Here is a 24,566-nt window from a genome sequence, read left to right as displayed (position 1 = left end):
GGGAAAATATTTTAGTAAGTGCTTCTTTTCACAGAAAGGGTTGCTTTTCAAAAAATATTTTGATGATATGCTATGTCAGCAGTATAAATAGAAACAAGGTTTAGTGGGGTGTCTATAACCCTGTCTGGACTTATGGATTTTCGCTTTACAGGCATAATTAACGGCATCATTTTAAACTAAATTTTTTTTTTTTAGAATAGGGAATGGTTAAAACCACTTTTTTAAATCAAATCATTTTTATTTAGAACAAAATTAGGAGTGGGAATCTGTCACCGCATTAGTTTGATCCAAACTGTTGAAGATGGGGCTAAACTGGGAAAAGTCAACATTGACCATAACTTGAAAAATTTGGTGGAACATCCCCTAGGATGATAAGTAAGTTTTATTTTTTTTAAACACTTTAAGTTAATTTACTGAAAGTTTTTGGAAATCCAGAATAAAGGAAATCCTCTCATAGACAGTTGTAACCAGAAGAGGTGTCTCAATTGGTGAAATTGGTGACCACGGCAATAAGCAAGGGTGAATCTCTGCAGCAGGGATACAGACATCAAAAATGACCTGACAAAAAGTTGAATCTGTAGTGTAGCCGAAAAAAAGTTTAGATACATTTGTCGAAAAGAACTGTGCTATTTGTAAATATGTCTTTGTCCACTTGCTGACCTGAATCAGTACATTTAGTGTGATGGGGTGGCTCCTACAGGCACCTGTTGCTACCTGATTCCAGGTTTTGGGCAGGCATGCCTCCCTGCCTGCCTACTCCCCTGTGATTTCACACAGCTGGAATCTGTCAGCAGATAACAGTCAATGATTCATGGCTGGTACCTGCTGATCGGCTGTGTTGAATCACAGCCCAGAGCCCTGTGTTGACAATCAACACAGGGCTCTGTACAGAGGGAGTTGTAGTAAAAAAATCAGCACACATTACACTTTGTTAGGCACACATATAACCCCTTTATTGCCCCTAGATCTTAACCCCTTCCCAGCCAGGGTCATTAGTACAGTGACAGTGTATATTATTACACATAAAAACAAGAAAGTGGTCATGGGACTTTAAATTAGGTAGGTCACAAGGTAAGATTAATAATTTATTATGGTTTCCAAGAAATACAAAAATACATTACAAAAAAAATATATAACAATAATCATTTAACCATCTGCAAGAAAATAGTCATAAAAAAGTCCATATATAGTGAAACATTACACATAACAATATTCATAAGATGTCATAGTGAGGTACATAATAATCTATGGATGAGCAGATTATGTAACATCTATGGAGCTCAGTGCGTTTCGTGGATCGCATTAATGTCCACTCATCGGGAGTTTGATGAGGAAAAATGTCTATGCATGAATAGAAATAGTAATCTCGTGTAAGTCTGTATGGGAAGAGAAAAATGTAATGAATAATTCTCCATAAATAGAAGGGAGAATGTCAATAATGGATAACATTACTACTCACATGTCACCTCAAATAAAGAGCTCAGCATCTGGGAGGAGAGATGGAGGCGCAGAGACTGACGCCTATCCCAGAGTTGAGGTGGGAAAGAACCACCCAAAACAAGCCGGAGGGGAAAACAGCCAGGACTTCAAACGTGATTTGTGGTGTGTGTGTGTGATCACATATGAACCAAACAAGTCTCACTATGACATCTTATTATTATGTGTGTAATGTTTCGCTATATATGGACTTTTTTATGACTATTTTATTGCAGATAGTCTACTTCCACAATTTCTTTTAGTACACAGCTGGTAATCACCATTACACGCCATGCACTACTATGCCTACAAGCATCTCCTCAGGTATTTTATGGTCATGAGGTTTATAAGAATATCCAAATATAAAGGCAATGGTATTTCCTACCTGGGCCTACGACTGTATGGTGATCTTGACCGTGACCGTGCACAGACTGGAGAACTGTTGGGTCTGCAATGATCAGTTTCATAGCAGCAACATGACCTTTTGTGAAGAAAAATAAATAGAATATCAGTAGGTCACGCAGAGTTTCAAGTTCTACCATAAATGCAGTATTTAAGTATTTGTTAAATTTTAATGCCCATTAGGCCTTGTATATAACTTGGGAAAGCACTGTTCCATTGTGGCCAAATACACCATTTAGATTCAAACTAAAAAAAAACAAAAAAACAAAAAAAACAGTAAATAATGTGTTTCTTGAGAATGTGTTGCTTCTCTGTGGGCTTCTAGCTGTTCCCCAACCTGATAATAAATTGCAATGCATTCCTTTTAGCCGGTGAACCCCAATTCAAAAATGGCAATAGTCCAAATATTGGCATGTCTCTACTGATCAGGTCTGCTTATCTTACTGCTCTTTAGGGTAAGGCTAAAACCAGAACTCCAGTTTAGGTCTGAGAGGAGGGGAGGTATATAACTAAGGAGTAGCTCTCACTCTCTGATCGTAGTGGCAGCTCTTGAACGCAAGCAGCTTCAATGCTATCATCTCTCTTCAAATGATGCCGAAAAGGTTCAGCTTTGATTCAAATACCGGTTTTACAAATGAAAACAGGTTACATTTTAACTAAGAATGTTCATAAAAAATATAGCTGTGCAAGTCAAAGTGTATTTTAAGTTAAATTACAATTATTTTGGCAGCACAACTTTTGTTACACCACTCCACTATCCCCAAGTCTACTTACCTGTACTCCCTTGCTATACATCTGGTCAACGCAGCCAAACTATGCAACCCCCCCCCCCCCCCCCCCGACCATTACAGAATGGTTCAAACACACGCAAAAAATTGCTGACTTGAAGGAAATCATCCACCAAGCCAGAGACACTACTGAAAAGTTCAGAACCACTTGGTCTTGCTGGCGGCACTTTAAAATGACGGACAACTATATAAAATACATGTCTTAAATTTACCCACTGCCACCCCAACACGAAAACTGAGGGTGAAGGCAGGGCCCCTATCATGCTCTAGGGGTCCCATCACCTCATCTATATCCGTGTATGAATCCTCACTTCCTACACTCCCTTCATAAGTTAATAACTACACGTTTCTAACCTATAAGCACTATTCAACACCACATTAACTCCCTGCCCACTCAGTAGACACTTACAGATACCTAAATCTATGATTTATATAGCGAGTATCTAGGAGTCCCTCCAGACATCAGGGGCTTATAGGAAAAAGGTAACTTCACCTATTAACACAATCACAGAATAAGTCGGGCTTCGCTCACCTACATTGTCATGATTTAACCCCACCTATCATACTGGATTTAGAGTTCACTTTCTCAGAGGCAACTATTTTATATGACTATGGAAAACTTTATCTTCCTAACATTACGAGGATGAGCTGACCAATATTCGATCGTTAATGTTTTAAATACTCTCCTAATGATACCAGTTCCTCATTGTTACCTTTCTGTTTACCTTCTGTACAAAAAGGTGTATTTTTCACTGACAAATAACGCTACTGGAAACAAAATAAAAGAAAATAGTGAGGAAGAGTAGTGTTTGATCCCAGATGGGGTGTCTGGGGAGGTCAGAGAATACTCTCAACCTTACACTAAGCATCAGGAACTACCGATATTGCGCATATTATTGTTCATATTGTCCACCAGTATTAACACCCTATTAAGTCGTGGACCCTCCCTAATGTTTCTCGCTTTATATTGCCTTATTGTTTGACAGAATCTGCATATTTCTGTTACTTGTGATAAACTTCAATTAAAAGATTGAAAAAAAAATTACAATTAGTTTGGATATAATGTAACATAAGCTAAAAGGCATTTGCAAAGTCCATGATGGTAACAAATGCTCAATATTGCAAACAACTTTTAAGTAGAGAAATAGATTTTATGGCTTTTTACTTCTTGTGTTTTGGTTTTTCTTATGATTTTCATGACCTCACAACGAGGCTGAATCTGAAAATTCAATGAGCCACAGAGATATGTTGTCATACCACCAGAAGACATTTGATGCGTCTGATTGCCACTTATAGGCCCCTTTCAAATGAAGGGTCCAATCATGTCCACCTGTCATTCACCTCTATAGACCGATAATGTCCGTTTATACCCTCCTACCCCCCGGCTGATCCGGTCCAATAAAAAAAAAGAAGGGGATCCCTCCATTTAGGTGGATGGAATCGGACAGCATAGAGCGAGCAGGCAGATGACAGGTTCATGTCTGCCCAGTTTCTGCAGGGCGGACATATTGTCCGCCTGCTCTGCTCTGATCAGCAGGGGATCTGTCCACCCCATGTGAAACTCTGTGACATACACTTTTCAAATCTCGGTCTGTTCAGCAGGAACCGACCAAGATTCGAGCCGTGAGTGTACCAAATTGATTGATCGATCAACTCAGGTACAACAAGCCTGCTGGATTTGCCTGCAATTGTCACAATTGACTGCTATAGCGATAATCACTTTCCCCTCTCGGTGGGGATGGCTTCCCCCACCCGCCTCCCCTCGGCAGGAGGGATTCCCCTGTCAGCACTGTCTGTGTTGATAGGGGAATGGTGCAAAATTCGCACCATGTATGGCCTGCTAAAGGGGCCATACAGTTGAATGTTATCTTGAGTATCACACACACTTATTCTATAACACTGAGCTGCAATGACAGCTACAAAACTGTATTTTATTAGTCTTGGATAGAGCAAGAAGATGTTAACAATTCTGTTAGGGTTCTGTTTCCCTCTATGACCCCATTGGGGAGACCTCTCCTCACTTTAAGTCTCTGTGACACCCTTAGGCTCGGTTCACACTGGGGCGACTTGTCAGGCGACCTAGTCGCCTGACAAGTCGCCTCCCGTTCTGTGCTATGGAACCGTTCTAATCGGAGCGACGCAAGTCGCTCCGACTTAGAAAAAGGTTCCTGTATTACTTTGGGGGCGACTTGGGGCGACTTGCATAGACTTCTATGCAGAAGTCGTCTCGCAAGTCGCCCCGGCAGTCGTTTGCAGGTCGCCTCGCTGAGGCGACCTGCAAGTCGTGCCGCCCATGTGTGAACCGAGCCTTAGATAAACAAGGGGAACTGTTTTCACCAGGATAGGAAGAAAAAGAAGGCAATAAACACACAGTCAGATGTTCTAACCCTTCCCCGCTCAACAAAAAATGTGTCCTCGCTGATCGGATTTCCCATTATTTTCTCTCTTTACAGGAAGTCAAGGGAAATCGAACTAATATTGATACAGATGGCAATAAAAACACGACTGTAGCTTTAAACCTTCCCTAATCAATCTAAAATGAAATAAAACATATTGGCTGCAGTTGGGATTTTGCAGACAAACAAGTTGCAGCCCTTTTCCTCATTTTTTTTTTTTAACAGAATCTAAGAACTGTAGTGCTGGTGTTTCAGAACTTAAGAAGAGAATTAGCAATCCTGTGTAAATCAATAAAGGTATTTAATTAAACTGAACTCCAGTCTTCCCTCAGTCTTGCACAGTTGTACAGGCCCCTATCCTTTAGATCTCATGCACACTGGACATTATTTTCTCAGCTTCTCCTAGGGGCATCTGGTGTTTAGTTTTTTCTGCCTCTAAACTCCCTGGCATGTTAGCCTGTGTGTCCATGCACACAGAGGCTTTTAGAGCACTTTCACACTGCCAGCGCCCAGGCATTGGCAGTAAAGCGCCGCTATTTTTAGCGCCGATTTACTGTCGTTTTTGCAGTACTTTTCGGCCACTAGCGGGGCGCTTTTAACCCCCACTAGCGGGTGAAAAAGGGTTAAAACCGCCTGCAAAGCTCTGCTGCAGCGGCGCTGCCCATTGATTTCAATGGGCAGGAGCACTTTAGGAGCGGTGTATTCACCACTCCTACAGTGCTGCAAAGAAGCTGCTTGCAGGACTTTTTTTGACGTCCTGCCAACACAGCGCTCCACACTGGGCTTTCACATTGGGATTGCAGATGAGGCTTTTTTCAGACACTTTACAGGCGCTATTTCTAGCACTAAATCACCTGAAAAACGCCTCCAGTTTGAAAGGGGTCTTAGAGGAGTTTAGAGGCAGGAAAATAACCAATGCCAGTACGTCTAGGGGCAGCAGAGTTTTGTCAGAAAAAAACGCTTGACACTTCTAAATGCATCTAAAGGCGCGCTAAACTCTGGACGTGTTTAGTGCTTCAGCATTAATTCCTTTCAATGGCTAGCATAAATTATTACGACGAAATGAATTAATGCACAAGCATTTGATGCCTCTAAATGCACCTTTTACAAATGCTGCTGTCAGGAGGAAATGTTTGCTCTGATATCATTGCAATCTGTGAGCTTCTCGCAGGATGCATTAGAAGCTGCAGAAAGTCATATAGAGCTCATTTCTTGGCTGGAGGACATCCAGCATATTCTAGCCCTTTCCTTCCCAGTCTGGCTGTCCCTTTCATTTATTAGATTTCAATTCTGTTAATCATGGAAGCTCAGCTTTTCACATTGGTGTTACCTAGGGCAATCTGCATGAAAATGCAGTCTACCTAGGAACATCCACTCCTCCAAACTGATATTCAGTCAGGCTCTCAGGGGACTCTCCCTCCTCATTGGCTGAGACAGCAGTGGGAGCCATTGGCTGTCAATCACAGCCAATGAGCCAATAAGAAGAGAAAGGGGGCGGAGCTGAGCCTTGGTTCTGTGTGTGAATGGACATTCTGAGCTGCAGCTCAGGAGCGAGCCTGCTTGGGTGCTCCCACAGCAGGCTTTTTACTCTGGGGGGGGGGGGGGGGGGGGCACTTGGAAGGAGGGAGATGCCAGGAGCGCTGACTGGGGGCCCGAGAAGAGGAGGATCTGGGATGCTCTGTGCAAAACCACTGCACAGAGCAGGTAAGTATACCATGTTTGTTAGTTGGAAAAAAACCTGCCTTTAAAATCACTTTAAATATTATAAATGTTGAAGAAGAAGGAAATGAGGGAACAGGGATGGCAAATATAAGCAGATTAAACATCAGCTTTAATAAAGTCTATTCGGTGAGCACCAGCCTGTACGGTTTCTTAGAAATATACATGACGTGCCCTGCTATGGTGGGCCATTAAATCTAAGGAGGACTGGTATAATACGGCTATTTTTTTTTTTTTTGCTCAATACTTCTACATTTTTCTACATACATTGTGTAAAGTATGTTTGACATCAATAACATTGACTGCTGTTACAGAATGCATTGTTTCTGTTATCATTTACATTTTAATTCCTAGCCCATGTGCATTCCATTTACTGAATCAGGCACATTCTTATGCTTTTCCAAACACTGTTGGGGCAATTTATAACAATAACTGACACAGTGCTGAAGGCAATGCATCTTAGGCACACAGGGTTTTATCAAAAGGGTTAATAATTAAAGCTTAATAAATAAAGCCCTCTGCTACTTCAGGGTTGGTGGAGAAAATCTGAGATTGTGATAGATAACCTCACACATCTCCATGATGAATGCAGCATTGATGGGCAAGGCTTCTTTGTGTTACGTATCCCATGCAAATTCACGTATCCTGGAGACTCAAGTATGGGCGTATATAAGAAAGCAGTGCATAGATCCATGAGGATGAGCAATGTACTAGAATGTCTCTAAGAGAATTTCTGTCCTGAAGTTACTATCATTAAAGCCTCATGCACACAGAGCTCATACAGGCGATCAGTGTTTTTTTTTTTTTCTTTTTTTTTCTTTTAGCCCATAAAATAGCCTCTATGTTAGCCTATGTGGCCATGCACACAAAGGGGCTTACAGGCCTATTTAGGCCTGGTTCACACCTGGTTCCCATCTATGCTTTTTTTCATCTGCTGCATTTTTGGAAAGGGTCAGGCACTTTTTTAAATGCAAAATGGTGCTTTTTTTTTTTTTTTTTGGTTCAATAGACTTCAATGGAGAAGCTGCAGAAAAGCATGTAGTGCGTTTTGCTGCGATTTTACTGCAATTTGTGGTTTTTATCCACTTCACATCCCGCCCACTATGATATGACGTCCGCAGGAGGGATCTCCCATCCTGGGCGGGTGTCATATGACGTCCTGGGCTTCCCGACCGTCTGGGGGGCGCGCCCGCCACGTCATTCGGGAGCCGATGCGCGCGCCTAGCGGCCGCGATAGCCGGCGGGCACCCGCGATCGCCTGACAACAGAGCCGGGACGTGGATCTGTGTGTGTAAACACACAGATCCACGTCCTGTCAGGTGAGAGGAGACCGATCGTGTGTTCTCAGTGCAGAGGAACGCCGATCGTTCTCTTCCCCTTGTGAGTCCCCTCCCCCTACAGTTAGAATCACTTCCCTAGGTAACACACTTAACCCCTTGATTGCCCCCTAGTGTTAACCCCTTCCGTGCCAGTGACATTTATACAGTAATCAGTGCATTTTTATAGCACGGATCGCTGTATAAATGTGAATGGTCCCAAAACGGTGTAAAAAGTGTCCGATTTGTCCGCCGCAATGTCACAGTCACGATAAAAATCACAGATTGCTGCCATTACCAGTAAAAAAAATAAATAATAATAAAAATGCCATAAATCTATCCCCTATTTTGTAGACACTATAACTTTTGCGCAAACCAATCAGTATACGCTTATTGCAATTTTTTTACCAAAAAAATGTAGAAGAATACATATCGGCCAAACTTGTCGCTCTTCTTTTGTTTATAGCGCAAGAAATAAAAACCCACAGAGATGATCAAATACCACCAAAAGAAAGCTCTATTGGTGGGGAAAAAAATGATAAAAATGTAATTTGGGTACAGTGTTGTATGATCGCGCATTTGTCATTCAAAGTGTCACAGCGCTGAAAACTGAAAACTGGCTTGGGCAGGAAGAGGGTAAAAATGCCCAGTATTGAAGTGGTAATCTACCTAACAAATTGGCCAAAAAAACCCATAAAAAAATGCAAATTACAAATCGCGGCAAAATCACCGTAAAATTGCATGTGCAAAAACGCACAGCAAAAAGAACTGCAGAAACCGATCAAAAGCAAACTGCTTAGGTGTGAACCGAGCCTGACAGGCAGAAAAAAAAACACCGAAGGCACGTTCTGAGAGGAGCTTTTGAACAGAAAAAAAACCCCACATTTCTGCGCATAAACACACATAGATTAATATTCTGGACAGCAGAATGCCTTTACGTTCAAACGTGTCTGAGCGCGCATCCCTATGTAACATTAGGAGACTTTTTCTGCCAAATACTTTCAGAAAAAAAGCTGCTTATTTTTACAAGCTCATGTGCATGAGGCTTTATAGTTTTCCATACCGAAAAAGACTGGTATCATTCCTATAATGATTCTTATAACAACAAAACAGATGCCGAGTGCACAAAAGGCACCTGAACTGCAAGGGTTAACTGCTTGTTTAGTCTAAGGGAGAGGTGAAGCACTTTTACTTACCCAATCCTCCAGTCCCTGGCAGATGGCGCTCCCCTAGGCCCTGTTTACATCTCGCAATTTGGGATTGCGGGCAGAATCGCCGCAATCCTGCCCACAAGCCCAGATCGTGTGTCAATTGCAGCACCACGCACCCCAAACGTGATGCGATTTTCCCTGACATGTGATTAACAAATCATGTGAAGCTTGTCACTCGAAAAGAAGCAGGAGTTTATTTTATGCAACTAATGCACATAGGGCAGCCCATTCAAGTGAATGGGCTGCCCTATTCGACACACAGAATCTCTTGCAAATCGCGATGTCAAAATCGTGTAATGGGAACGCTCGTCCTCACTACACAATAATATGAACAGGACAACGTATTTGCAAATGTGTGCAGACTAAACCCATTTTTAACGTATACTGTTAGACGGGAGAATTCAGTTGTTTGCAGGTTGGTCAGTAAGTTGAGCAGGGAATTTCTCTGGTTTTGTTTTGCAATAATGTGAACAGGGCCTAATGCTCCAGTGGTGGATTACCCCTCAGTATTAACCTGCCCCATGTCAGGACCTTAGACCACTGGAGTGTAGGGGGGAAGCCCTTATGGGGACCGGTCTAGCAGCAAAGAGGAGCGGGGGAGTAAATCTTCTTTAACAAGGCCCCTAGACATAAACAAGCAATTACCCCTTGCAGTGCAGGCAGAACCCCACTGCAAAGGATAATTTTCAGGTTCCTCACACTTATACCATTAAAAAAATGATGTTATATTTGTTCAATATGTGCAAAAATATACCTGTTAATCAGAAATCTAGTGAGCTGAACATTTACTGTGATCTCTGCCTATACTCTTATCAGTTAGTATTGTTTCTAGTTCTCTCTTGGGACTACAGACCCGAGATAAGGAGAGTGGGAGGTGTTCTGTAGTTCTAGCATACTTCTTGTCCTAGGGTGACAATGCTTATTCGTTAATACAGTGCAGTGAGTGATAGTTATTACTCTAAGACATGAAGTATATTACTGGCAGGTAGCCATAAAACAAAACAAAAAAACAAATGCAGTCACCACATTAAGGGCCCATTCACACTAGGAACTGCATGTGAATCGCACAGGAACACTGTGCAGTTTCTGTGCGATTCACATGCAGTTCTGTGCAGTACGATTTCAGCCCGATTAATTTTGCATGGGCTGAAATCGTACTGCACTGCATCAAAACTAGTGCATGCATTTTTTGAAATGTACAGCAAGGTACTTTTGTACCATGCGATCCGTTGCGCGCCCTTGCGGACAAACGCAATGTGTTTGCAACCTGCGCTTGGGATGTTAACTTTGCACTGACCCCCACAGCAGGTCAGTGCAATTGGAATGCGGTGCCAGAAACCCACATGAGAATGCAGCTTTCCTGCACAGCTTTCAAGTATGAATGGGCCCTTAAGTTAGTTCTAAAGCCTTAAGGTTTTTCACCTTAATGCATTCTATGCATTAAGGTGAAAAACCTTCTGTGCTGCATCTCCCCCCCATACCCCTCCCCCCCTTTTTCTTACCTGAGCCCAACCTGATCCAGTGTTATTCACGAGCGCAGTGGCTCCCACCTCTGTCCCTTCTGATTGGACTGATTGATAGCAGTGGGTGCCATTGGCTCCCGCTCCTGTCAATCAAAAACTGTGACACAGGAGCGGGGCCGGGTCCTGCAGTCTGTGTCAATGGACACAGCAGTGGGACTCAGGAGCAAGCACGCATGGGTGCCCCCAAGGACAGTGGCTTTCCATGGGGGCACCCATTGAAGAGGAGGAGCCTGGAGTGGTGGCAGGGGACCCCAGAAGAGGAGGATCTGGGCTGCTCTGTGCAAAAGCATTGCACAGAGCAGGTAAGTATAACATGTTTATTCTAATTAAAAAGCAAAACAAACTAGGGTTTAACCTCCCTGACGGTATTCCCGAGTGTGGCTCGGGGTTAAATTTCAGCACTATTAGCGGTAACCCCGAGCCACACTCGGGATTACATCTCAGGATCCTGGTGCAGTGTACTTACTTTATCCCTAGGATCCTGCGATGTCCCCCGCTGTGTCTGTGGGCTCTGTCTTCTGCCCGAAGCCTCTCTGTGCCGGGCTCCGTTCCCTGCGAGCGTCGTGACGCACGGGGGCGGAGCCCGGTGGCAAATTCAAAAAAGTGAAAAATCATAATACATACAGTACACTGTAATCTTATAGATTACATTACTGTATGAAATTATTTCACATCCCTTTTGTCCCCAGTGCTTTGTCCAGTGCCCTGCATGCAGTTTTATATGATATATACTGTTTTTTCTGCCTGGAAACTGGAGATTGTCCATAGCAACCAAAAAGTGTCCCTTTACGTCAAAAGTGGCTTTAGACCAGCTAGAAAACGGTGATAGTAAATTAGAACACTTGCAGAATTGACCGATAGTGAATTGTGGGGAAATCAATTTTTTTATTATTATTATTATATTATTATTTTTTATAATTATTTATATTTATTTATTATATTATAATTTATGATTTTGTGTTTCAAACTTCATCATACCCGGGATGTCTACTAGACTCTTGTTTGGACAGATTTAAGTGTGTTATTGCTAAGAATTACAGGCCTACAATATAAAACGCCAAATTTCTATGCGAAATAATTGTACCGCTTTGAGACATAAAAAATCTGACATAATCATACCGCCTGGGAGGCTAATACTGCTTTGAAGACCGATAAACTGCAACAATTTAGTTCTCTCGTTTAAATACGATTTAATGGGACTCGTGTAGATAAAATAAAGCTCTTTAATAGAGTGGATCCTGCTAAGAACTGAACGCTCACCTCTCCTGCTGCCTGTACTACTTAGCTCTGCATTAGTGAAGAGAAATTGCTGTCTGAATCTGACACTTCCAGAAGTGTCAGATTCTTGGTCCCCCGCTTAGTGGTTTGATCAGCTGGATGTCAGCTTTGTGTCCTATAGTGAAGGAGCAGTCTCTTTTTATTACTACAGACGTTGGCAGTGCAAGCAGCAGGATAGGTAAGCATTCCATGCCTTCTATGCAGGAGCCACTTCATTGTATAGTAATATTTTAGCAACAGAGTGGCTTTAAGGGATATTTAAATCTGACAGTGTTGAGGGAGTAAACACACAGGTTTTTATTCATTCCATGGATTCCAAAAACAGATCCACCAGCTGCAGGTTCTGCCTTGTCTTCCCACCACGGCAAGCATTATTACATTTGCTTTAATCTGAAAACGGTGTGCAGCCTCCTCAGGTGTATTCCATGAGATAACATTTACTACTGATTTCATTCTGATGATAAACACATGACTACAGTTGGAGGGAGTACAGAATGAATTAAAGACAGGGTTTAGGGAAAATATGATTAAGCAAAATGGAAAAAAATCGTTTTCACTTTGCTGTACTTAACTGAAATTTCACTTCACTTTGAGAATTTTTAGGGTTATTAATAAAAAAAATGGAATTTACACTTTCAAAGTGATTTTTCTGCAAACTCTGGCAAAATGAAGTTAAAGAAAAAAAGAATAAAGACTAATCTAAATGCCAGATTTACAATCCGTTTTTTCAGTCAACGTAGCTTAACTTTTTCTTTTTTTTTTTTTTTTACATTTGAAATTGGTAAGGGGTCCTCTAAACCCTTAAGAAGCACAAATCTTGTTACTGAAATGCCAGCAGCCATATTTCAGCTACAAAGTATGTTTTTCATTTTATTTATCACAAATATTAATAATTATTTTATCACAAAGCAAACTACAAGAAGAGTTCATAATGCAGCATAACACAGTCTCTTCCTTTCCCAAAATCTAGCCAAAGAGTAACTGAAATATGCAATTTGTGTATATTGTAACATAAATACTTCCTATTTTTTAATTTGATTACAAAACACTTTTTTAATGATTTTATCACCAAATACACTAGAAGAGGAGAGAGCATACATCAGTCTCCTTCCTTTCTATCCTCTGAAATTTATGTAGTGATGTAAGCTTTTATATTTACTTATTTATGTTTTAGTTATTTTTATATTTTTTTATTTATTATTTCTTTTTTAAAGTTTAAATATTTTATTTTTAAATCATGTAGTGATATAAAGTGTACACTCCTCTTTTAGCCAGTTTTGACCATAATTCAAATGAGTAAAGTTACATTTATCTAATTATCTTTTTACGGAATTTAAAGTGATATTTAAGGCAGATTTGATTATTTTTTTTAAAATAACAAACATGTTAATACTTACCTGCTCTGTGTAATGGTTTTGCACAGAGCAGCCCCGATTCTCCTCTTTTGGGTGCACCTGGCCCCTCTCTTCTGCCGAGTGCCCCCATAGCAAACAGCTTGCTATGGGGGCACCTGAGCAGGCTCGTTCCTGAGCTTCTGCTCTGTGTTCATTCACACATGGAGTGCGGCTCGACCCCACCCTGCTCTCTCCTCACTGGCTGTGATTGACAGTAGTAGGAGCCAATGGCTCCCACTGCTGTCTCAGCCAATGAGGCAGGAAAGTCCCGGCAGGCTCTCGTGCACATTGCTGGATTGAGATGGGGCTCTGGTAAGTATTGGGGGGGAAGAGCTGCTGCATATGGAATGTTTTTTTACCTTACTGCATAGAACGCATTAACAACCACTTTAAAGTAATCTGGTCTTTGCCACAGAGGCAAACGGGTTCACTTTAATGGTGGTCCCACTAGCAACTTATACACACCTTCCTTTCGCTTTTTCACCACTTTGACTGACTGACTGACATAAGGCATTAACTGGTATAAAGACTCTCCTCACAACTCTCATTTGACAGCTCTGGCTGCCTGACCATCCAAGCAAGCTGGGAGTAAATGGAGAGAGGAGTCATATGCTCTTGATATCCTGAATTACAATGTATTCTTCTTTGCTCCCAGCAGCCAAATGGCACAGCAGGGGAGCAGTAGAAAGAAGGTAAATATATAATGATGGTGGGGCCTCAATTAAACTGAATCTGTTTCTTTGTTCTGCATGGACAACACCAAGGGTTTATTAAAGTGACAATGTCACCATGGAAATATTGGGGCTGCTACTGCTGTCTTCCTAAAGAAAATTCTTTCTGCCTGGCTGTGTCTGCCCTGAATGTTTTTGAGTCACAGACCCAAAATAAGCATGCTGTAAAAGTTTCAAAATTCCTTATTTCTATACTTATTCAGGGTCAGCTACTCAGAAAGCGCTGAAACCAAAAGCATCCACATGACAGGAAACCAGCATTTTCAAAAGGAAGTGAGCAATGGCCGCCTTTATTATTCTCAGAGAGTCCCTTAGGGGGTATGCAGAAAACTACTAGGAATCGAAGCACTCATTTTACCTACCCTGAAGAAGATCTGCTGGATGGAGATCTTGATCTTGAGCGTGAATATGGAGACTGAGAACATGATCTGTTTTGAGAATAAGATCTAGATCTGGACCGAGAACATATCCTTTGAGAAAAAAGGGATGTTGGTGGGGAAACGGAATATCTGCTTGGAGAATTGAAAGTTGAGCAGGAAGGTGATACATCAAATAATGAATAGGATTGTATTCCATCCCAGGAATAGCACAGTTTGTCATTCTCATCTTCGCTTTCATCAAACAAATTATCCATACCCAGTCCAGAGGTTAAAAACATAGGTAGTCTAGAGAATTGATCATCACAGTAATCATTGCTCCTTGCATCACCATTTTTGTTCTCTTCCTCATAGACTGCTTGTGTTGGGTCACCAAAGTGCTTATTGAGTTCTGCACGGATATCTTGGTCTTGCAGTGGCTTCCTATTGCCATTTTGAGGACTTGGCATTGCCACCTCAAAACTGTCTTTCAGACTCTCCACTTGTTTTTGAGTTGAACAAACCTGTAATTTTTTCCCAGGCAGCAAATTCTTACATTCAAGTTGTCTTGAGGCCTGTAGATCTTGTGTTAAGCTTATACGTATTTCTGATTTTGAATTCATAAACTGACAGTAGTCGTGGTCACCAAAAAGCCGTAAACTAGGTCGCTTCACTTTTTTCTCCTCTTGTCCAATGACCACGGAGGTTTTGCTTAGCTGTGCGTATAGTTCAGATTGTTCGGGACCTTTTTTAGCATTAATAACTTGAATAGTGGAAGACTCAATGTAACGAGATTTTTTAGCTGGGGGCACAACAGGCTTGCAAGAAGACTTCGGCTTGGAAGAAGTCCTGAATGGGTTATCTTGGTTGGCTTTGTGAGGTGGTGTTGTTGGTGGAGTTAGTCCTAAATAAAACAGAAAATACAAACTTGATGAAAACTGTATTTATAAATGTTGGGCAACATGGATTTATTTATTTTATACATTGGTTTTCAAGAAATGAAGGCAAGAAATTGCATACTGGGGTTCAGAGAGGATTTTACTGATATCTACTTAAAGTAGTATCAAGTTGCTGATCACCTATACCATCATTTGTCATTGCAATGTAATTCTATTACCGAGTGCTACCACGGCATATTTATTCTACCTAAGCACCAATCAGAATCTGTGTTCTTTTTTTTTTTTAGAACATACATGGAATAACTTAATTTTCTGATGATAAACACATGCATTTTAAGGCACCATGAAGGAGATTTATTAAAACTGGAGCACTCAGAATCTGGTGCAGCTGTGCATGGTAGCCAATCAGCTTCAAACTTCAGCTTGTTCAACTAAGATTTGACAATAAAACCTGGCAGCTGATTGGTTTCTATGCAGAGCTGCACCAGATTTTTCATGCTCCAATTTTAGTATATCTCCTCCCAGTTCACATCAGGCTTTTTTTTAGTGCTTGTCCACTGGAACTTTCTGATGGACATCTTTCATGTCTGATCAGCAGTGACTATGTTACAGCTCTATGATAATATTCTGAAAACTATTTAAGATATGTTTCTGCCACTTAACATCAACCCCCTCTTTGCTGATAGAGCTCAATAGGTTGGTAAACTGTTTTTAAAACTGCCATTGACATCTACTGGGATTGTGCGTACCTAGAAGACAAATGAAGTACAATCTAATGTCCAATATTTTTTACCTCTCTACGCAAACATTTCTGTGACATTGAACATGTCACGGTACATATAACGGTATGTAATACTCAAATTGACTTGTTCCGTAATGTTAAAGACTTTTTGTAGCTTATTTATGCCACCTCTTCAATTGTGAAAAAGAACTGAGGAAGTGGTTTAGATAAGCTACAAAACATCAACATTACAGAAACATCCAGTTGAATGTTACCTGCTACTACTAGATAATTCTATGCCAGCACAGCTGGCAATTAAATTAGAGCCCTCATCAGTGCTACATAACTATGACTGTGTAAAGTATTCCTACTAGCATGCTTGGCAAGACATTCATGCACTGTTAGTTAAGATCTCTAGTGGAAGTGGTTTTATCTTACTGCATTACTTAATACACGTCAAAGAAAGTCCCAGATCATTTGAAGCCTTATTAATTATACATTCAAAACAATACATTTCCTTTATTAATCAAAGTGAAATTGTAGCCAAAAAGTTTTTTTTTCTAAGTTATGGGTCAAATAAAAAAAGATTTACCACTCGGATTTTTTGGTGCCCATATACCTGTTTGGGAAAATTCAATCACACTGCTTATGTGTAATTTTTACCTAGGGAAAAATAAATGGATGCATACTTTAACTAAGCTAAAATACACATATCAGAATTGTCTTCTCTAGCATAGATTTTGGAATTATGTCTAGCAAACTATGTGATTCATAAAGCTACACCAGTCAGCACAGCTAGGAGGGTGACGCCACTTTCTCTGTTTTCATTATGGAACAAAGTTTTGAGACACCAGGCTATCAGATGTTTTTAGACTAAGTAGAGATTTCTTGTATTGTTCCTTCCATTGGTTAAAAGAATGTGATTGATCCGCACGAAAATATGTCCCCCATATTAACTTTATCAAATGCACATATTCGCCAGCACACCACGGATTGTCAAATACGTCCAAATATTTATTGAAAAAAGATCACATCACAGAAGAAGTAGTGCAACATTTCAGAGCCGTGCAGGACCCCTTTGTCAGGCATCTGATATCACATGCCTGACGAAGGGGTCCTGTGCGACCCCGATACATTGTACCATGTCTTCTGTGATGTGATCACTCTTCAAGTAAGATTTGGACATATTTGATGATCAGTGGTGTGCTGGCGAATATGTGCATTTGATCTGTGATGTCTTCAGTTCCAGCTGGTTGTTGCTGCAGCACCCGTTACTCCTAAAGTCTTAGCCAGGAAAGTGTGCAATGGGAATATTGATACTACCATATTAACCTTACACACTTTTTTTAATAAACCAGATTGTAGGTTCATTTTATGGGTACTTTAACGATGCATTTAACATATGAATTTATATCTTAAATAGATTTCTGGTGGTGCATCCAAAATGAAGAGGCACATTCTAACAATTAAAAGTGTGCAGGATCCAGCATGGTACTAAAATGAGTTTAATTTCCTGCAACTTATATAATTTGTTTGCTCAACGTGCAAAGTGAGAAGTAATAACATTAAATCATTAGCTATAGGCGATGTAAATAATGTTTTTTCCTAATTTACTTTTGGCGCACTACTTTCTAAATAAATAAAAAAATACAATTATAATTAGCCCTATTAAGTAATTATGTTTACAGACTCACCAGGCTATTGATATTAAAGCGAACATAATTACGTCCTGATGTTTTTTAATGAAAATCTTCATTTGAAAAGAAAGAGAAAACAAGAATTTGCCAGCTTTAGAAGAGGGATACAGTAAAAGGAAAACTGCATAATTAAAGTGCAATTTCAGAAAAAAAAAGCCAGGCTTTCTGTTAAACAACACCATCTACTAAAAGTCATGCACAGGTGGAAGAATTCACAAACATTAGGAGCTGTGTGTGTGGCCACCCCTCCCATCATCAGCATGCCATAGCTGTCAATGATGGAAGGAGGTGGGGGGAGTGCAGAGTAATCACTGATTCCCAATGGTCTTAAAGCAGAGCGGTACCTTACATTTTACAAGGTTTACAAGATCACCCAGTTTGCATATTAGTGAAACTAAAAGGTTTAGGCATTAGAAACAAATAAAACATTTTGTTTAGCTCATTGTTTTCTGTTCATGGACTTCATTAAAGTGGACAGTTCAAAGCAGTGGTCAGCAACTTGAACAACATGTGAAGACATTATTGGGCAATGTAGACAATCTTAAACCTAGTACAGACAGGTTGAATGTCGGCTGGCATTGGCCGGTTCAACAGGAAAAGGGCTAACATTTGGTCCATGTATATGGTAGCCGGTCCGACAGAAGCCAGAAAACTGCCCACCGGCTCCTGATCAGCGCTCTTAGCAAATGGCTGAGAGTACTGATTGGAGTGTCCTGGTGGGGGGGGGGCTTTCCCCCTGTTAGAACACAATAGCTCAGCAGGGGAGATCGCTGTACTAACATTAGATTGTTAGTACAGTGGCTCAGACCTGAGCTGTCAGTTTTTTTTCCGTTCAACCCAGTGCAAAAAACTAGTGGTGTGTACTGGGCTTTAGTGTAATTGTGTCTCTACATCAAATATGTCAGACTCATTGGGACAGAAGTCTGAACTGGGAAGAATTGTTCGCTTCTTAAGGATACACTGTAAATAGCATATATTTTCACTGTTACTTAAAGCAGAACTTCACCCCTAAAGGGGAGGTTCCACTTTATGCCCTCCTCCCAGCTCCTATTCTGTTTTTGGCACCTTTTTGAAGTGGAGGGTAGGGAAGCGGGTACCTGGTTTTGACAAGTAACCGCTTTCCACTTCTGGTCGAATCGCCACTTTGGTACGGGAGATAGCTGTGCTAACATCGGATTGTTAGTACAGTGGCTCAGACCTGAGCTGTCAGTTTTTTTAGTTCAACTCAGTGAAAAAACTAGTGATGTGTACTGGGCTTTAGTGTAATTGTGTCTCTACATCAAATATGTCAGACTCATTGGGACAGAGGCCTGAACTGGGAAGAGTTGTCTACATTGTCCACATTGTATATTGATGGCTATGCAATTCCAGAAAAATATTATACCAATTTGGTAAATAAATAACTTTGTATTAAATGTTTTACCTTACAACATTTTATCCTATAGTAAGGGGCAATAATATAAATATAAATTTAAATAAGCTGAAAGTTATGTAAGAAAATGTAACTGAGATCAGCTAGGGCCTTGTTTAATTTCAATTCTTAAACCACTAAGGACTGCAAAGAAGATGGCTGCATGAGGTCCAAATACACTAGCTTGGCATGTCTGTTCTGTATGGGGCACAACCCACCGTAATAAGAAGACTACTGTGATGCCTGGCATCAAGGGGGTTTGGAAACCCCATCCATTCAGCTTTCATTCAACAAAGATAAACCAGAGCAGTGCTTCCTAAGCAATATGTCTGATCTCAAACAAGTGCCTCATGGTACATGTTGAAGGTATATCAAGTTTTTTTTCACTCCCTGGGCAAAATCTACAAAATTTACAATTTTAGGGTTCCCCTGTAAATTTTAAGAGCATACTCTATGCAAGCCATTTTTTTTTTTTTATTCTCTCTCTATGTTTTTTTTTTTGCATGCTGGCAATTCCCTAGTGAAAATATAACTGTAATGGTCTGCTAAACACGTATCCGTCTTTGGTTGCGGCATACAGGCCAGTCGTGACGAGCGTTTGATTGAGCCAGAGCTGTTCCTTTGCCCCATACGAATCTATGAAACTACAAAAAGCACTTGAAGATGGTCAAATGCAGGTCTGAGGGAGCCTAAATACACCTGCAATGATCTATGAACGATCTCAGAAGTGTCTCCAACTGATGTCAAGGGCATTTTGCATTTGCAGCACAAAGTCCATCGGTATTGGCCCTACTTGTTCCAGGTCAGTGACTCTAAAAATATTAAAGCAAGGGCATCAGTATGATATCAAGCAGCCAGCTTTTCAGCCATGGCATTCTATGTATTTCTCTAAGGACAGGTTTCCTTTAACCTACTGAAAAAGAATTCCCAATAAGAGAAGTGCCTGAGAAGTCAGTGAAGTGTAAACCTATGCTTTGTCTGCTCCCAACCACGCTCAGGTCTAAACTTTCCTCTTTAGCTGGCACGGCTCTCTGAGAGATCTAAAAAAGTCTCAATGACTGAGGCTGCGGCCTGACAGCAGACAATATGGAACACTGTTATCACACTTGCACAAACTATAGGATGTGAAGCTACTTTCAGAATGAAATTCTGAGTATGGTTTTTATTGCTATTTTCCTTTGTGAAAGGAGCCTGCTGTGCGCAGCAACAAATAGTTGCCATTATCCAGAATGTAATGGGTGTCAGACAAATCGCATAACACAAAACAATCAACGCTATGTAGGCCTTATTTCAGTGGAGCACAGCCTTCACGCTATTTATGATTACTGCATTGAAATGTCTTCTATAATAAACAAGGACCTCTATATCACTCGCACTTACAGAGGTTTTTTTTTTCCTAGCACTCAGATCTGTTGCTGTTTTTATGCGCTTTCCTCTCATTATTTTTCGGGCTGCCTTTTTCGATGGATACAAAGAGCGCATTTTTATTTCGATACTGCAAAAAAAGATTTGTAGGAAATGTGATGAAAAATGAACTTCTGTCTGTCAATGTAAGATGGGAAATGACAGGGAGCTTATCTAAAACGGCTAAACCTTCAGTGGACATAAAAAGGCTAATGAGTATTTACTGTCGCCAGAGACAATTCTGCTCCATAACGGATCCCAACCCAACAAATGTATAGGAAGTCGTTCACTTCTTATGGATATAAATAGCATACATTTGCACTGTTACTTAAAGCGGTGTTCCGCCCCCCCCCCCCAAAAAAATTTAAAGCCAGCAGCTACACATACTGCAGCTGCTGGCTTTTAACAATAGGACACTTACCTGTCCTGGAGTCCAGCGATGTTGGCACCGCAGCTGGTGTTTTCATCAGCTGTTGGGCGCATGCTTCCGCCATTGCGGATAAGGGAACCCGGCAGTGTAGCCTTACGGCTCCACGCCGGGAACCCTACTGCACATGTGCGGGGCCCTGCTCCTCTCTCCTACTGGCCCGGCGACAGAGAGAGTAGGAGGAGGAGGGAGCCCCGCAGTGATGTCACGGGCCGTGGCCCAGACTACCGGAAGTGGGAACAGGATACCTGTCAAAGACAGGTATCCTGTCCCCCCTCCCCCCCGAAAGGTGCCAATTGTGGCACCGGAGGGGGAGAGGAGACAAATGAGTGGAAGTTCCACTTTTGGGTGGAACTCCGCTTTAAAGCAGAACTTTACCTATGACAACTTTAAAAAATAATATTCTTTAGCAAGGAACATACATTCCACACAATAATAATTACGCTACCAAAATAAGTGTGTGCTGTAAATTGGCACTGGCATTGTTCCTGTTTCTTCTTGCTGGAGGCTGCCATTTTTCTGAAGCCCAGAGCACCTGGGCAGCAGTAAATCAAAAATCAGAAATAAACCCATCGATATAAAAGTTTCAAAAAAAGTTACATTCTTGGAATGCCAGGATTGGTAACTGTCACATTTGCTTGTGTCCTCAACCAAACTGTCAAAACCATGGCAGTTGCAGGTCAAACAGAAGCAGCTTCCTTGGCTGTAAAGAATAAGAGGGTTTAATTCCGCTTTCAGGCTGTCAGCAGATCGGCCTCTACAAATTCGTCAGTGGCTAAAAGTGCCAAGAATGGAGAGCAACTGAGCATGTGCAGAACGGGGTGGGACAGTGTATTACTGGATTTTAAACAGTATAAACACGTATTTTTAATATTTTACATAGCTATACCTTCAACAGGGGTCAGCCTGAAGTGATCTAGCAGGATTTCATTTTCTGACTAGAGTTCCACTTTAAAGCAGAACTTCACCCTAAAGGGGAGATTCTGCTTTATGCCCTCCTCTTCTGTTTTTGGGGTGGAGAGAAGGGGAGCAGATACCTGGTTTTGACAGGTATCCGCATCCACTTCAGGTCGGGTCGCCGCAGTGATCCGCCGTAAGTTTACCCCCCCGCAACCTTCTGGGGTACGTCCCAAGTTCCAGGCTTTCGGGACCATTCACAAAGCGCAGCAGAGCTAATTCATGTGCAGTGGGCAACAGACCGTGAAGCTTCAAGGAATCACAGCAGGCTGCTCACAGTAATCTGGTGTAGCTCCGCATAGTAACCAATCAGCTTCTAGGGTCAAAGCTTAATTGAACAAGCTGTAGTTAGAAGGTGACTGGTTACCATGCACAGCTGCACCAGATTCTGAGTGATCCATTTTGGTGATCCATTTTGATTTTGGTAAATCCAGAATGGAGTGTAACTCTAAGGGCCAATTCACACTGCAATGGTGTTAAATCGCAGAACAGCCAGAGAGATTCAGCATTCCGGCCGCTCTGCGTTGCCGGCTGGTTAGGGTTCAGTGTGGTGCATGATTCAGCGCACCACACCATCCTTTTTTTTTTTTTGTCGTTTTGCTTTGTAAGAGCTTTATTTAAAGTGTACAAAACATACACTTCATTCACTGCAATGTCAGGTGGCTCGGGTAACTTTTTCTACACTTTTTGTATGCTGAGCTCAAAGGGTATTTGTTTGGTGACACTGCCGCAATATTCACATAATATCGTCCAAAATACTTGTACTAAGTTTTCTTTGTATGCAGTGAAACAAAATTGATTTCATTTATATACACAATTAAACTTGATAAATAGACATATGTCCTTTTTTTTTACAGTAGCGTTTTTTTTGTGTTTTTTTTATGTCTACAAATGCAACTTTCCATACAACACCATTCAGCAGACTTCGTGCCACTGCTCTTACTGCTCTCTTCTTACCAGACTCCTATTGAAGATCATCACACTGGTGATGTTGAAATTTCTCCCTCTTGTGCATCCAGAAAAGTGCTTCCTTCTCAACCTAAAGTGGTTGTAAACCTCTGACATGAACAAAGCTTATCGCTCTATAGTGTGTACTTCTCTCAATCCAGAGCACTTATGCCGTGCACACACGACCGGACTTTTCGACCGAACTGGTCCGACGGAACGAATCTGGACAATTCGATCGTGTGTGGGCTTCATCGGACATTTTCTGTCGAAAAATCTGTCGGACTTTAGAAATAGAACAGGTTTCAAATCCTTCCTGCGGACTTGAGTCCGATTGAAAAATCCGTTCGTCTGTATGCTAGTCCGACAAAAAAGGACGCAAGGGCAGCTATTGGCTACTGGCTATGAACTTCCTTATTCTAGTCCGGTCGTACATCATCACGTTCAAAACGAACGGACTTTGGTGTGATCGTGTGTAGGCAAGTCCGTTTCGTTGGAACTCCATCAAAAAGCCCTTCGGAGTTCAGTCCGACGAAAAGTCTGGTCGTGTGTACACGGCATAAGCGTTATTTGTCCCTGCTGCCTTGTTCCTCTGCTATCTGTATGAGTCAATTCTGACAGGTTTTTCCTGACACCAAGACATAAAAAGGTGATAGGGAGCTCCAGCACACAGCCTGTGATTGAAAGTCTCAGCTCTGTACCTGTGAGGTATGTGAAGGGGGGTGTGTCCCTTCTCTCCAATCAGCTATCTGAGTTCTTCTCACTGAGCTCTGCAGAGTGTAACTTCAGCTCCCCACCCCCTGCTTTTTCAAAAGCTTAGACAAGCTGTATAAATCCTGCACTTTGAATGGCTGTAGCGAAGAGAATATTGTAGATAAACAAGTACAACTTATTTTAGAGGATTTGTTCAATTTGTGTATCATCCGAGGCTAGTCACTTAACTGGGTATATATAAGGGTTTACAACAACTTTAAGACACACCAGTCCCACCATATACTTGATTTTACCTTTAAGCTGTTCTGTGACAATGCAATATAAAGAATATTTAATGCCATTTTGAAAAAATGACTATAGAAATACATAAGTATACTGAAGTATGTATTTATATCAGTCATTGACAGTGGAATTCAGTAGGTGATTTTATTAAATGCTGTATAATTATAGTTCAGTCACATAATTTATCATCAGCCAGCAGTGATGACAGATATGGAGGTAACCTTGGGCCTAGAGTATGACCCGGTGCTAAATTCTCTATGAGTGATGAAACAGAGCTGCGTTCTAGCCAAGCACTGACTGTTCCACACCTCACCCTACCCAGGCAGAATTCTAAAATTATTAGCTGATTGTCAATTTCCTTCCCTAACTCTATTTCCTAAAATCATTTTTTAAGAGGGCATGCTCAGCAGAGCGCAACTCAGACTTGGTGGTTTGATTAATCCTCGGGGTCATAGGTTATCATGCATTGCTCGTGACCCGAAGACACAGTGGAGGCAGCTAATTTGTAGAATGAACCCT

At 41.3% G+C, this 24,566-nt stretch overlaps 1 protein-coding gene across 2 annotated transcripts in view; it reads right to left on the bottom strand.

Annotated features, from left to right (window-relative positions):
* Positions 1 to 24,566, bottom strand: part of PPARGC1A (PPARG coactivator 1 alpha) — a 127,598-nt gene that overhangs the window by 18,293 nt on the left and 84,739 nt on the right. For both annotated transcript variants that reach the window (XM_073609301.1, XM_073609310.1), the window contains 2 exons: positions 14,597 to 15,494; positions 1,862 to 1,957 (listed from right to left, as the gene is read on the bottom strand). In XM_073609301.1, coding sequence (XP_073465402.1) covers positions 1,862 to 1,957; positions 14,597 to 15,494 — 994 coding nt within the window. The remainder of the gene's footprint in view (positions 1 to 1,861; positions 1,958 to 14,596; positions 15,495 to 24,566) is intronic.

This window comes from Aquarana catesbeiana, linkage group LG01 (assembly GCF_042186555.1).
Source record: "Aquarana catesbeiana isolate 2022-GZ linkage group LG01, ASM4218655v1, whole genome shotgun sequence".
In the NCBI taxonomy this organism is placed as follows: Eukaryota; Metazoa; Chordata; class Amphibia; order Anura; family Ranidae; genus Aquarana; species Aquarana catesbeiana.
The sequence above is the reverse complement of the archived record's forward strand: the minus strand, read 5'-3'. Positions and strand labels throughout refer to the sequence as shown.